Genomic DNA, 16,218 nt, shown 5'->3' with positions numbered 1-16,218 from the left:
TACCAAGGGTGACAGGGCAGTAGTGCAGTGGACTGAGGGTAACGTGGCAGCAATGCAGTATACTGAAGCTGTCATGCAGTGCACTGAGGGTAACAGGGGCAGTAATGCAGTGTACTGACGATGACAGGGCTGTAATGCAGGGCCTGTAGGTGACAGGGCAGTAATGCAGTGAACTGAGGATGATAGGGCAATAATGCAGTGAACTGAGGGAGTTGGAGCAGCAATGCATGTATACTGAGGGTGACTGGGCAGTAATGCAGTGTACCAAGGATTTAAGGGCAGTAATGCAGAGCCCATACGTGACAGGGCAGTAACGCAGTGTACCAAGGGTTTAAGGGCAGTAATGCAGAGTCCATACGTGACAGGGCAGTAACGCAGTGTACTGAGAGTAACAGGGCAGTCATGCAGGGCCCGTAGGTGACAGGGCAGTAATGCAGTGAACTGAGGGTAACAGGGCAGTAATGCAGGACCCATAGGTGACAGGGCAGTAATGCAGTGTACCGAGGGTAACAGGGGAGTAATGCAGGACCCATAGGTGACAGAGCAGTAATGCAGTGTACTGAGGGTAACAGGGCAGTAATGCAGGACCCATAGGTGACAGAGCAGTAATGCAGTGTACTGAGGGTAACAGGGCAGTAATGCAGGACCCATAGGTGACAGGACAGTAACACAGTGTACTGAGGGTAACAGGGCAGTAATGCAGGGCCCGTAGGTGGCAGGGCAGTAATGCAGTGTACCGAGGGTAACAGGGCAGTAATGCAGGGCCTGTAGGTGGCAGGGAAGTAATGCAGTGTACTGAGGGTGACAGGACAGTAATGCAGGGCCTGTAGGTGACAGAGAAGTAATGCAGTGTACTAGGGGTGACAGGACAGTAATGCAGGGCCTGTAGGTGACAGGGCAGTAATGCAGGGCCCATAGGTGACAGAGAAGTAATGCAGTGTACTGAGGGTAACAGGGCAGTAATGCAGGGTCTGTAGGTGATAGGGAAGTAATGCAATGTACTGAGGGTAATAGGGCAGCAATGCAGGGCCTGTAGGTGACAGAGCAGTAATGCATGGCCCGTAGGTGACAGAGCAGTAATGCAGTGTACTGAGGGTGACTGGGCAGTAATGCAGTGTACCAAGGGTTTAAGGGCAGTAATGCAGAGCCCATACGTGACAGGGCAGTAACGCAGTGTACTGAGAGTAGCAGGGCAGTCATGCAGGGCCCATAGGTGACAGGGCAGTAATGCAGTGTACTGAGGGTAACAGGTCAGTAATGCAGGGCCCATAGGTGACAGAGCAGTAATGCAGTGTACTGAGGGTGACAGGACAGTAATGCAGGGCCCATAGGTGACAGAGCAGTAATGCAGTGTACTGAGGGTAACAGGGCAGTAATGCAGGGCCCGTAGGTGACAGAGCAGTAATGCAGTGTACTGAGGGTAACAGGGCAGTAATGCAGTGTACTGAGGGTGACTGGGCAGTAATGCAGTGTACCAAGGGTTTAAGGGCAGTAATGCAGAGCCCATACGTGACAGGGCAGTAACGCAGTGTACTGAGAGTAACAGGGCAGTCATGCAGGGCCCATAGGTGACAGGGCAGTAATGCAGTGTACTGAGGGTAACAGGTCAGTAATGCAGGGCCCGTAGGTGACAGAGCAGTAATGCAGGACCTGTAGGTGACAGAGCAGTAATGCAGTGTACTGAGAGTAACAGGGCAGTAATGCAATGTACTGCGGGTAACAGGGCAGTAATGTAGGGCCCATAAATGACAGGGCAGTAATACAGGGCCTGTAGGTGACAAAGCAGTAATGCAGTGTACTGAGAGTGATGGCACGGTGACACAGTTTACTGAAAATGCCGAAGCAATAATGCCTTCCATAGCCAGGGCAGGAGGAGAGCCTTGTGTCAGTGACGGACAGTTGAGAGCTATGGATCATTGATAGACAGAAATCATTGACGGGTTAGTCATCGATCAGTATGCAAACGTATTAGAGGTTTGTCAAAAGACTCGTTCTGTTTGTGTGAGGGAACTAGACACTGAATCACGTGATTCACGAGACGGAGAGTCACTTGGCAATTCAAGCGAGTTAATTTGTCTTGTCTCGAACATTCTGTGGCATATTGTTACAAAGCTTGTCAACCCATTGAGATGAATGTTGTCGAACTCCCACCAGTACGCAGTGAGCCAAACAAGCTGCTCTCTAATTAAGACGCAGCACAGTAGGCGCTGTGTTTAATAGGAGCTCTCCCACTTGGCAGCTGAGTTGCACACATTGCAACAGATCGCTGTCAGTATCTCCCACACACCCTCCAAGAAAATATCTCCCAATCCCTCCATTTAAAGGGGCAACACTCAAAATCTAAAAACTACCTTGGGAGCAGAACAGGTTATCATTTCAGTTGTTGTACTGAATCCAAATCTGATCACTTGGATAATCCGTCAGAGAGGATCAATTCAAAATGAGAGCCTTCCCAGACTCAAAATCACACCCTTTCTATTCGGTTTGTTAGAGGGAGAGACAGAAGGAGGCCAAGAAACAGACTGGGTGACAGAGCAAAAGTGACAGACAGAAAGCCAACTACAGTGAGAAACAGTGTGAGAAAAAGAGTGAAAACAACATAGAGACAGCTAGAGACCAGGTGAGGCAAAATAAAAGCAAGTGAGGGGAAATGGAGTCAAGAGAGAAAGTGAAGAGACAGAATCAGGCACAAAAAGACAGAAAAAGCAGGAGGCCGCAGACAGAAACAGTAATTGGAAAACACTCCTGTATATAGTTTACAAAATGCACCTAATTTAGCTGGATGTTATATTTCTGTGTAAATAAAAATCTTACATATCTATGAAAAATCAGTTAAAAACATTGTACAATATCTGAAGGAGACAATGTTTCTGCTCAGTTGGTGTTTTCCAGACTTTCTGTTGTTTTCTGAATGTGGTTTCTTACTCACCAACTGAAGCAATAATGAATAGTGACAGGTAGGTTAGTCAGCAGGGCTCCCAAATGATGCCCCACCCATTTGCCTGCTTATTCTTGCAGTTTTAATTTCTCCATTAAGTGTCAAGAATATGAGGAATGTAGAGTGAAGTGACCCGGAAATGATGTAGCTTTCATCAGAAAAGAGCTGTGTAAACTGAAAGGAGGGAGGGATTACAAGAGAAACATTGCTGAGTAATGCTGCCCTGGAGAGGTTGAGGCTATGGTGCTAAAATCTGCAGCATCCAGGCCATGGTGTCAGGCTCTCAGTGAGTGCAACACATGAACAGGAAACCAGAATCTTCCATTTGGCTCTTTTCCACTTCAAAGACCTGCTTAAATGAGTTCCATCCTGGCCAGCTGACTCCAGACACTGTGACTGTAAGGTTCTCACTCCCAAGTTCCAAGCCATGTACAGTACAAGAGCAGACAGACAGCTAGTCAGTCAGAAAGGCAGACAAGCACCAACACACAAGAAGACATTAAACAGACAGATAAAGCGTGCACGGGCACATTCAGACCTACGCATGCAAAAAGACACACATTAGGGTTCACAAGTATCACAGTATCCAGGTGGATCAGCTGATACACTCCTGCAAAAATATTTAACACAAATTTTTGGAGTCCATTTCTCAGCCAATCATAGCCTAAATTCAAAAACAAATTAAAATGTATCGGGATGATTTATCATCATAGACAACAATGAGACTCAGTGGTGAATCAGTATTGCCAGAGTAGGAGGGACCCCGAACCCTATGTGTGTTAGTGCCTTCAATGTCTCAATAATCAGTTCACAGGGAGAAGGTGGGAGCTATCTGATGAAGCTGCCACTGTTTGTGCTTATCATGCCTGTGCTGGGGGAGATGGTCCATAATAGTTTGTTATATCACAGAGCATGATCTCTGAATCAGTGATGACTGGACAATATTTGAATATCTTCAGTAAGAGCAGAAGGTCTAGGGGTAGAGTCAGCCACTCATCCCAAGTGAATCAGCTCAATCCCTCAGTAAGATCTTGGATGATCTGACAATGCTTAACTCCACCTTTCTCCTCTATCCCCATAACCTTTCATTCCATAACTGAGTAAAAATCTGTCTCAATCTCAAATATACTTAACAACGCAACCTCAACAGTTCGCTGTGGTAAAGAATTCCACACAATCATTACTCTTTAAGAGAAGTGGTTCCTCCTTGTTTCTGTAAGGGTGATTCCTAATTCTGAGAATGGTCCCCTCTGGTCCTAGACTCTCCTACAAGGGGGAAACAACCTCTCTGCACCTCTCCTGTCAAGCCTCCTAGGAATCTTCTATGTTTCAATAGGTCTCCTTTCATTCTTCTTAAGTCCAACGTACTCAACCTCTCCTCATGAGAAAATCCCTCCATACCTGGAATCTACCTAGTGACCTTTCTCTGGACTGCCTGCAATGCCAATATATCTTTCCTTTGATAAGGGGACAAAAACTGTTCACAGTATTCCAGGTGTACAGTTTTAGCAAGAGTTCCACACTTTTATACTTCATTCCCTTTGAAATGAAGGCCAATATTCAATTTGCCTTCCCTGTTACCCACTGAAACTGGATCCTAGTTTTTTTTGTCGTTTGTGGATGAAGACCCCCCAAACCCTCTGGGCTGCAGGCTTTCCCCATTGAATAATATTCATCTCCTTTATACTTCCTGCCAAAGTGCATAACCTCGCATTTTCCAACATTACATTCCATCTACCAAGTTTTTGAGCACTCAACCTGTCCATATCCCTCTGCAGATTGTTATCTTCCTCACCACTCTTCCCATTGATTTTTATGGTACCAGCAAACTTGGCGATAGTACATGCACCTTCCTCATTTGAATCATTAACAGATATTTTAAATAATTGCACACCCAACACTGATCTCTGTGGGACTCCACTAGTTACAGATCATCCTGAAAATACTTCCTTTATCCAGCTTTGTCATAGAATCCCTACAGCGTAGAAGAGGCCATTCAGCCCATCAAGTCCACCTAGATACTGTGACTGTAAGGTTTTCACTCCCAAGTTCCAAGCCATGTACAGTACAAGAGCAGTCAGACAAAGCATGCACGGGCACATTCAGACCTACGCATGCAAAAAGACACACATTAGGGTTCACAAGTATCAGTCTCCAGATGAATCAGCTGATGCACTCCTGCAAAAATATTTAACACAAAGTTGTTGGAGTGCCTTTCTCAGCCAATCATAGCCTAAATTCAAAAACAAATCAAAATATAGCAGGAAGATTTATCGTCATATACAACTATGAGACTTAATGGTGATTCAGTATCTCCAGAGTAGGAGGGACCCTAAACCCTGTGTGTGTTAGTCACCCCACTACCCTATCCTTGCATTTTCCACATCTAGCTGCACATCTGGGGACTATGGTCAATTTAGCATAGCCAATCCACCTAACCTGCACATCATTAGGCTGTGGGAGGAAACTGGAGTACTTGGAGGAAACCCACGCAGACACGGGGACAATGTGCAAATTCCACACAGACAATTGCCTGAGGTTGGAACTGAACCCAGGACCCTGGCGCTCTGAGACAGCAGTGCTAACCACTGAGCCACCATGCCTCCTCTCTTTTATTAAAAAGCCAATCCTCTCTCCATACTAATATATTACCCCAACACCATGGACTCTTATCTTATAGACAATAGATAATAGGTGTAGGGGTAGGTCATTCGGCCCTTCGAGCCAGCACCACCATTCATTATGGTCATGGCTGATCATCCACAATCAGTATCCTGTTCCTGCCTTATCCCCATAACCCTTGATTCCACTATCCTTAAGAGCTCTTTCTTGAAAGTATCCAGAGACTTGGCCTCCACAGCCTTCTGGGGCAGAGCATTCCATACACCCACCACTCTCTGGGTGAAGAAGTTTCTCCTCAACTCTATTCTAAATGGTCTACCCCGTATTTTTAAACTGTGTCCTCTGGTTCTGGACTCACCCATCAGCGGAAACATGCTTCCTGCCCCTAGAGTGTCCAATCCTTAAATAATCTTATACGTCTCAATCAGATCCCCTCTTATCTTTCTAAACTCAAGTGTATACAAGCCCAGTCACTCCAATCTTTCAACATATGGTAGTCCCGCCATTCCGGGAATTGATCTTGTGAACCTACGCTACACTCCCTCAATAACCAGAATGTCCTTCCTCAAATTTGGAGACCAAAATTGCATACAATACTCCAGCTGCTGTCTCACCAGGGCCCTGTACATCTGCAGAAAGACTCTTTGCTCCTATACTCAATTCCTCTTGTTATGAAGGCCAGCATGCCATTAGCTTTCTTCACTGCCTGCTGTACCTGTATGCTTGCTTTCATTGACTGATGTACAAGAATACCTAGATCTCATTGTACTTCCCCTTTACCTAACTTGACTCCATTTAGATAGTAATCTGCCTTCCTGTTCTTCCACCAAAGTGGATAACCACACAGTTATCCACATTAAACTGCATCTGCCATGCAACTGTCCACTCACCTAGCCTGTTCAAGTCACCCTGTATTCTCATAACATCCTCCTCACATTTCACCCTGCCACCCAGCTTTGTGTCATCAGCAAATTTGCTAATATTACTTTTAATACCTTCATCTATATCATTAATGTATATTGTAAACAGCTGTGGTCCCAGCACCGAACCTTGTGGTACCCCACTGGTCACTGCCTGCTATTCTGAAAGGGACCTGTTTATCACTACTCTTTGCTTCCTGTCAGCCAGCCAATTTTCAATCCAAGTCAGTACTTTGTCCCCAATGCCATGTGCCCTAATTTTGCTTACTAATCTCTTATGTGGGACTTTATCAAAGGCTTTCTGAAAGTCCAGGTACACTACATCCAGTGGCTCTCCCGTGTCCATCTTCATAGTTACATCTTCAAAAAATTCCAGAAGATTAGTAAAGCACAATTTCCCCTTCATAAATCCATGCTGACTCTGATCTATCCTGTTACTGCTGTCCAAATGAGTCTTAATTTCATCTTTTATAATTGACTCCAGCATCTTTCCCACCACTGACGTCAGGCTAACCGGTCTATAATTCCCTGTTTTCTCTGTCCCTCCTTTCTTGAAAAGTGGGACAACATTAGCCACCTCCAATCCACAGGAACTGATCCTGAATCTACAGAACATTGGAAAATGATTACCAATGCGTCCATGATTTCTAGAGCTACCTCCTTAAGTACCCTGGGATGTAGACCATCAGGTCCCGGAGCCTTATCAGCTTTCAGACCTAACAGTCTCTCCAACACCATTTCCTGCCTAATATAAATTCCCTTCAGTTCATCCATTATCCTAGGTCCTTCAGCCACTATTACATCTGGGAGATTGCTTGTGTCTTCCCCAGTGAAGACAGATCTAAAGTACCTATTCAACTCTTCTGCCATTTACTTGTTCCCCGTAATAAATTCACCCGGTTCCATCTTCAAGGGCCCAATTTTAGTCTTAACCATTTTTTTTTCTTCTCACATACCTAAAAAAGCTTTTACCATCCTCTTTTATGTTTTTGGACAGTTTGCCTTCGTACCTCATATTTTTCTCCGCATATTGCCTGTTTCGTTATTCTCTGATGCTCTTTAAAAGTTTCCCAATCTTCCGGCTTCCTGCTCATCTTTGCTATGTTATACTTCTTCTCTTTTATCTTTATACAGTCCTTAACTTCCCTCGTCAGCCATGGCTGCCCCTGCCTCCCTTTAGGATCTTTCTTCCTCTTTGGAATGAACTGATCCTGCACCTTCTGCATTATATCCAGAAATACCTGCCGTTATTGCTCCACTGCCATCCCTGCTAGGGTATTGAACCATTGAGGAGAAAGTGAGGACTGCAGATGCTGGAGATCAGAGCTGAAAATGTGTTGCTGAAAAAGCGCAGCAGGTCAGGCAGCATCCAAGGAACAGGAGAATCGACGTTTCGGGCATAAGCCCTTCTTCAGGAACCATTGAATTTTGGCCAGCTCCTCCCTCAGAGCTCCATAATTCCCTTTGTTCAACTGCAATACTTACACTTCTGATTCTCCCTTCTCCCTCTCAAATTGCAGATTAAAACGTATCATATTATGGTCACTCCCTCCTAATGACTCCTTTACTTTGAGGTCCCTGATCAAATCTGGCTCATTACACAACACCAGACCCAGAATTGCCTTCTCCCTGGTAAACTCCAGTACAAGCTGCTCTGAGAATCCATCTCGGAGGCACTCCTCAAACTCCATTTCTTGGGGTCCAGTCTCATCCAGATTCTCCCAGTCTACCTGCATGTTGAAATCCCCCATCTTATTAAGGAGTCTTATGTACCTTATTGAATACCTTTCCAAAATTCAAATACGTTACACCTACTTCTTCTGCTTTATCTATACGACTTGCTACCTCCTTAAAAGAACTGTAATAAAATCTGCAAGGCATGGTTACCCCTTCATGAAACCCTGTTGACTCTGCTTGACTATATTAGATATTTCTAAATGTTCCACTATTACACCCTTTATATGGCCTCTAGCATTTTCCTAATGGCAAACATTAAGCTAACTGGCCCTAAGTGTCACCCTCTCTTTATAAGTGTATGGCATTGGCAGCTTTCCAATCGTCTGGGACTTTTCTAAAATCTAAGGATTCTTGAAATATTACTACCAGTGCATCCACCATCTTTGTATCAACTTTTCTTGAAATCTGAGAATGCAAATTGTCAGATCCAGGTGATTTTTCAGTCTATGAGTTTCCCCAATACTTTTACTCTACTGATAGTTATTGTGTTTACTGCTTCCTCATATTTGGCCTCTTGATTAGTTTTTTTTTGGAATGCTACGAGTGCCCTCTACCTTGAAGACTGATGCAAATTATTTTTTTCAATTTCTCCACCACTTCCTGGTTCCCCATTATTATTTCCCAACTTTGTTTTCTAAAAGGGACCTATGTTCACTTTGGCCTCTCTTTTCCCTTTTATATACCGAAAGAAGCTCTTACAGTTTGTTTTTATAGTTTGCCCTCATAGTTTCTTACTCTTTATTTTTCTTTTGGTTATCTTTTGTTAGATTTTAAAACATTCCCAATCCTCTGGTTTGCCACATGATATGTAATCTTTGTCACATGTCAATTTGATAATATCTTAACTTCCCTGGTTAACCATGGGTGGTATATCCCCTTCCTAGAAGGCTGCTTCCTCACTGGGATATATCTTTGCTGTGAGTCATGACGACATCTTAAATGTCTGCCATTGCTTCTCATCCATCTTCTTTGATAATATTTTTTCAGTCTACTCCAACTCTGCCCTCATCCCTTTGTAATTGCCTTTAGTTAAGTTTAGCATAGCTGTTTCCACCCACAATAATGGTGTAATTACAATGACATGGGAATGAGGAAATGTAGATGACCAAATATCAAGGTACACCTAACTGTCTTCTACCCTTCTTGTGGTTCCTTGGTAAAATGCTAATGAAATTGTTGACTAATAATAGAATCAATCTCCACGAAGGATTCTTCACTAAGGTGAGGTGAACACCAAAGAGTGGACAGCATTGGGAGCTGTAAATCTGAAGTCACCTGCTCCTCTCAAGCAGAGTCATAGAGTCATAGAGATGTTGTGGTTCTGTTTGCCGAGCTGGGAATTTGTGTTGCAGACATTTCGTCCCCTGTCTAGGTGACATCCTCAGTGCTTGGGAGCCTCCTGTGAAGCGCTTCTGTGTTGTTTCCTCCGGCATTTATAGTGGTTTGTCTCTGCCGCTTCCGGTTGTCAGTTCCACCTGTCCGCAGCAATGGCTGGTATATTGGGTCCAGGTCAATGTGTTTGTTGATAGAATCTGTGGATGAGTGCCATGCCTCTAGGAATTCCCTGGCTGTTCTCTGTTTGGCTTGTCCTATAATAGTAGTGTTGTCCCAGTCAAACTCATGTTGCTTGTCATCTGTGTGTGTGGCTACTAAGGATAGCTGGTCGTGTCGTTTCGTGGCTAGTTGGTGTTCATGGATACGGATCGTTAGCTGTCTTCCTGTTTGTCCTATGTAGTGTTTTGTGCAGTCCTTGCATGGGATTTTGTACACTACGTTGGTCTTGCTCATGCTGGGTATCGGGTCCTTTGTCCTGGTGAGTTGTTGTCTGAGAGTGGCTGTTGGTTTGTGTGCTGTTATGAGTCCTAGTGGTCGTAGTAGTCTGGCTGTCAGTTCAGAAATGTTCTTGATGTATGGTAACGTGGCTAGTCCTTCTGGTGTGCTACAGTATGTTGTGGCCCTTTTGAACAGTGTCTTGATGCAACTTTTTTTGTGTGTGCACCTTAAGGCATCTGAACTGCAAAAAGAGGAAGAAGAACACCTCTACAAGGTATTCGGCAAAAACGGATACCCCGCAATTTAATCAACAGATGCCTAAGGAAAAGACAACGGAGTGAGGACATGCCACAACCCAAAGGACTAGCCACGTTATCATACATCAAGAACATTTCTGAACTGACAGCCAGACTACTACGACCACTAGGACTCATAACAGCACACAAACGACACGACCAGCTATCCTTAGTAGCCACACACACAGATGACAAGCAACATGAGTTTGACTGGGACAACACTACTATTATAGGACAAGCCAAACAGAGAACAGCCAGGGAATTCCTAGAGGCATGGCACTCATCCACAGATTCTATCAACAAACACATCGACCTGGACCTAATATACCGGCCACTGCAGCAGACAGCTCGAACTGACAACCGGAAGCGGCAGAGACAAACCACTACAAATGCCGGAGGAAACAACACAGAAGCGCTTCACAGGAGGCTCCCAAACACTGAGGATGTCACCTAGACAGGGGACGAAATGTCTGCAACACAAATTCCCAGCTCGGCGAACAGAACCACAACAACGAGCACCTGAGCTACAAATCTTCTCGCAAACTTTGAAGTCATAGCGATGTATAGCATGGAAACAGACCCTTCGGTTCAACTTGTCCATGCTGGCTAACTATCCCAACCTAATCTAGTCCTATATCCCTCTAAACTCTTCCTGTTCATATATCCATCCGGATACCTTTTAAATGTTGTAATTATATCAGCCTCCATCACTTCCTCTGGCAGCTCATTCCATACACAAATCTTCCCCCTCTCACCATAAACCTAAACCCTCTAGTTGTGGACTCCCCCACCTCAGGAAAAAGACTTTGATTATTCACCCTATCCATTCCCCTCATGTTTTATAAACCTCTATACCCCAGCCTATTCAGCAACTCCCTGTAGCTCACATCCTCCAACCCTGGCAACATCCTTGTCAATCTTTTCTGAATCCTTTCAAGTTTCACAACATCCTTCCAATAGGAAGGAGACCAGAATTGTATGCTACATTTGACATGATAAGGAACAGAATCAGGCCACTCAAACATCCTCTTTAATAAGATCATGATCAATCCATGACCCCAACTTCAAGTTTCAAAGAGTCATAGAGTGATTACAGTACGGAAACAGACCCTTTGGTCCAACTTGTCCGCACCAACCAGATATCCCAATCTGACTTAGTTCTGTTTGCCAGTATTTGGGCCATATCCCTCTTAAATTCTTGCTATTCATATACCCATCCAAAGCCTTTTACGTTTTAATTATAACTGCTTCCACCACCTCCTCTGGTAGCTGGTTCTCGATATGCACCACCCTGTGTGAAAAAGTTGCCCCTCAGGTCCTTTTTAAATCTTTTCTTAAGATCTCATCTTAAACCTATGCCTTCTAGCTTTGGACTCCCCTACCCTGGGAAAAAGGCCTTGGTCATTCACCAAATCCATGCCCCTCATGATTTTATAAATTCCTATAAGGTCACCCCTCAGCCTCTGACACCCCAAGGGACGCAACCCCAGCCTATTCAGCCTCTCCTTATAATCCTCCAGTCCCAGCAACATCCTGGTAAATCTTTTCTGCACCCTCTCAAGTTTAATATCTTTCCTATCCAGTGACTCTTCATCAGTACCGTTTGCAGCTAGGAGAAAGGGGTATTTTTGCTGAAGACAAAGTTTGATAGGGGAAGAAGAGAGTAAGAAAGAGAGATATATTGAAGGGGTAAGTAAACAAGGAGATTATGGATAGCAGGCCTGGACAGAAGAAAAGTTGAGTAAATGATAATTAGAGCTAAAGGTGGGAGAGAATGTGCTGAATGCAAACCATTTACAGGGTAAGGTGATAATAGGCCCACGAGCCGGTGAGAATGGGTGACTGTGTTAAAAGCAATCCGTGTTATAACAGGACCAGATATAGGGTGAGGAGAATCCACTGAAGGATGGAATTAGATTCTAAAGTTATTTAACTCGATTTTGAATTGGACATGCTGCAGGGACTCCAAGCAGAAAATAAAATGTTGTTCATTGAGCTTATACCGAGCTCACTGGAATGCTGCAGCTGGGCTGTGACTGTAATGTTGGTGTGGGCAAATAGTGGTGTCTTCAAGTGGCAGGCAACTCGAAGTTCAGGGTAAGTTTTGTAGACAGGATGTAGGTGTTCTGCCAAGTGGTCACCCAGTCTGCGTTTTGGCTCCCCTGTGTAGAGGAGACCATGCTGAATAGTGAATATAATAGAATAGATTGAAAGAAGTACATCACTGCTTCACTTGGAAGGTGTATCTGGGGCCTTAGATGGTGAGGTGGGAGGAGATAAACAGGTTGGCATGACGCCATTTGCCATTGAATGTGAAGGTGCCATGGGGGTGTGGAGAAGTGTTGGGAATGGAGGAGGAGTGAACCAGAGTGTCCCAGAGAGAACAGTCCCTATTGAATGCTACAAAGGAGGAGAGGGGTATATGTGCCTGGTAATGGCATTGTGTTGGAAGTGATAGAAATGGCAGCTTACAGTCCTTTGGATGTAGAGGCTATAGGTGAGGATCGGAGGACCCTATCGTTGTTGTGGGTGGGAAGAGAAGGAGTGAGGGCAGAAGGTGAGAGATGGGTCATACACGTCTAAGGGCCCCATCAACCACAGTAGCAGAGAATTCTTGGTTGAGGTAAAAGGTGGACATTTGTGACGCCCTCCTGTAGAAGGTGGCATCATCAATACAGGTGCAACAGAGAAACTGGGAGAATGAGTTGATGTCCTGACAGGAAGCAGGGTGTGAGGATGAACAGTTAAAATAACTGTGGGAGTTGGTGGGTGTGTAATGGATAGCAGTGACCAGTATCCCTAGAAATGGAAACAGAGATGTCAAGGCAGGGAAGGGAGGAGTCGGAGATGGGCCAGGTGAAGGCGAGGGCAGAGTGAAAATTGGAAGCAAAATTGATACATTTTTCCAGTTCAGAACAAGAGAGGGAAGCAACACCAATGATGTCATTGATATACCATAGAAAGAATGAAGAGTGTGGGGAGGGCCTGCTATCCATAATCTCCTTGTTTACCCAACCCTTCCTTATCTCTCTCTGGGCTCCACTTCCCCTTGCCGAAAGAAATCGATCCTTTGGTATTTGTGCGAATTGACACTTAGTGCTTTCATAGTCCCCCCAGTTTTAGCTGGTTCCAGAGATTGTTCTCTTGCTCTGAATTATCATTGTAAGAAATCAGCCCTGAGATGGAACTGAGAGTTTCCCCAGCAGTGAGACCAAATGTGGATGGACTGCCCACTGAATGGTGGTGAGCATCCAATATGAATTATTGAAGGTCCAACTAAGGGAGTTTTTCCTGGGCTGCCAGTATCTTTCAGGTAGGGTTACAACTCTTTGCCAGGAAAGGCTACTACTTCATTGAGGCAACCTGCCTTTGGCCATCCAGGCCATCAGTGAAAGTGGAGGCTCCAAACCCAAAGAAGGTGATGTAGGAAGGGAAAGCTGTACACATGGCTCCAATTGGACATTAAAGAGGTCAAGCTGCTGGGCCCCTCTGATTTCAATTTGTATTTTACATACTTCTCCATTTTGTGTTACCCTTTCAATCTCTGAAAACCTTTAGCAATGGCCACATTTTTCAATGGGGCTGCGAGGCTTTCTAGTTATTTGGCCCTCTGTTTGCTCCCTAATGACATCAAAGACTGCCACAAGGAGCAAACAAGAGGCAGTCAGTTCAGCATCCTGCTGCTGGCAAATGTGTGCTCAACGCATAGGAAAACCCCACCCATTTATTTCTGCAAATCAGTTTTGAATTTATCTTCCTATAAATGCAGACAATATGTTCTGGTCCTTTTGTTCGAGAGAAGGTAAATTCGTTTGTCATGCTCAACATTATCAAGTTAGTTTAGAACATATCCAATTTACATAATTTGCCCCACAATTATGAGGAAGTCATAATGAACTCAAAACATTAACTACTCTCTTCACAAATGCTACCAGACTGCTGAGTTTCTCCAGCACTTTTGCTTTTTATTTCAGATCGCTAGTATCCACTGTCATTTGCTCTAATGTTATCATTGCAGCTTTGAATCCAATCCCTCCATTCCCTGAAGCAGGACTTATACACTTAATGGTAAGGTCCTAGGGGGTGTTGCTGAATAAAATGACTTTGGAGTGCAGGTTCATAGTTCATTGAAAGTAGAGTCGCAGGTTGATAGGATAGTGAACAAGGTGTTTGGTATGCTTTCCTTTATAGGTCAGTGTAATGAGTATAGGAGTTGGGAGGTCATGTTGTAGCTGTACAGGACATTGTTTGGGCTACTTTTGGAATATTGTATGCAATTCTGGTCTCCTTCCTATTGGAAGGATGTTGTGAAACTTGAAAGGGTTTAGAAAAGATTTACAAGGATATTGCCAGGGTTGGAGGATTTGAGCTACAGGGAGAGGCTGAACAGGCTGGGGCTGTTTTCCTGGAGCGTCAGAGGCTGAGGGGTGACCTTATAGAGGTTTATAAAATCATAAAGGGCATGGATAGGATAAATAGAGAAAGTCTTTTCCCTGGGGTAGAGAGTTCAGAACTAGAGGACAGAGGTTTAAAGTGAGGGGGGTGAAGATATAAAAGGAACCTAAGGGACAACTTTTTCACGCAGAGGGTGGTACATGTATGGAATGAGCTGCCAAAGGAAGTGGTGGAGGCTGGTATGATTACAGCATTTAAAAGGCATCTGGATGGGTAGATGAATAGGAAGGGTTTGGAGAGATAAGGGCGAAGTGCTGGGAAATGGGACTAGATTAAGTTAGGATATCTGGTCGCCATGGGTGACTTGGACCAAAAGGTCTATTTCTATGCTGTACATCTGTATGACTCTGATTGCGCTTCCTTCTGTACTCTTCCAACAGCTGCAAAATCTTTTCCGTACCATGCACAGTATTCCAATTGCAGTCTCACATATAATTAATAAAATGGCAGGATTGCTTGTGTCGATGAATCTTTTAATACATCCCAACACCTGATTTTCAAAGATGGAGAGGCTGATAAAAATTTTAACATTTCAGACATATATAAAAGCATAGTTGTGTGTGTCAAAATCTGCAACTTCCTTTCTCTCCCATAATCTGGTCATTATTGCTAGTTCCACCTCAGGCTGTTAACAGGGAATAATCCAGACAATAGCCACTGGTCATTGATAAATCATTACCCAACCACAATATACTAGGGTTTTTTTGTAATGTGCCATTATGTTTTGTCGCAGGTTGCACAGATGTATTGCAGCAAGCAGCAAATCAACCCAAAGTTTACGAGGCAGATCTCCTGTGCCTGACTTGCAGCCAGGATAAAGATGAGACAAGCATTTAGTCTGGTTCAAGAAGGCTTTTGCCCGAAACGTCAATTTTACTGTTCCTCGGATGCTGCCTAAACTGCTGTGCTTTTCCAGCACCTCTCTGATCTAGACTCTTACAACAAACTCCCATTCATCACACGTTCTCTCACCTGCAAACATGCTTGGATAGCTTGTCATCATACACTTCAAAACATAAATTAAAGCACAGGATGATTCAACAACTCCCGGTCAATCCTCAGCAGGGATAATGCACTGTTAGGAACTGCAGACAAAAACAAAACCTCTTCCTAGGCCTGAAGATCAGCCTCTGGATGATGTTCGAGGAGCTGATTAACTGCAGGACAGCGACAACGTCTGCTGCCTTCAATACCAGAGCTGTAAGCTAGATGTGAAACCCAATCAGTTCAGTGAATGCATCGGTGCACCAGTAACACAGATAATGTAAAGGTTAGCAAGCAGCATTAGTCAGTCTTACGCAAACAGGGAGAGGAGGCACACCAGCAGATATTCACTGTGATTTGTTGAAGGCTCACTGCGGCTTGCAGAACAGGTGGGACAGATAATAAGTCAAGCCAATCACACACAGATTCAGTAACTCCTCCCAATCTGCTCACACAATCATTCCCAGTTTCACTGTTCACAGAAAGGGAAATA

The 16,218-nt window shown here is 44.3% G+C and overlaps 1 protein-coding gene across 6 annotated transcripts in view; it reads right to left on the bottom strand.

Annotated features, from left to right (window-relative positions):
• LOC140487027 (pleckstrin homology domain-containing family G member 5-like) overlaps positions 1-16,218 on the bottom strand; it is a 133,527-nt gene that overhangs the window by 96,420 nt on the left and 20,889 nt on the right. Inside the window, exon 1 of one of the 6 annotated variants that reach the window (XM_072586414.1) lies at positions 16,040-16,076. The exons of 4 other annotated variants lie outside the window; for them this stretch is intronic. Coding sequence is in view for 1 of the 2 variants with exons in the window: in XM_072586410.1 (XP_072442511.1) it covers positions 15,714-15,744 (31 nt within the window). In the remaining variant the exon portion in view is untranslated. Of the gene's footprint in view, positions 1-15,713; positions 15,953-16,039; positions 16,077-16,218 lie in introns of those variants that run through there. One more of the 6 variants, XM_072586410.1, reaches the window with a different exon arrangement.

Source organism: Chiloscyllium punctatum, chromosome 16 (assembly GCF_047496795.1).
Source record: "Chiloscyllium punctatum isolate Juve2018m chromosome 16, sChiPun1.3, whole genome shotgun sequence".
NCBI classification, from domain to species: domain Eukaryota; kingdom Metazoa; phylum Chordata; class Chondrichthyes; order Orectolobiformes; family Hemiscylliidae; genus Chiloscyllium; species Chiloscyllium punctatum.
The sequence above is the reverse complement of the archived record's forward strand: the minus strand, read 5'-3'. Positions and strand labels throughout refer to the sequence as shown.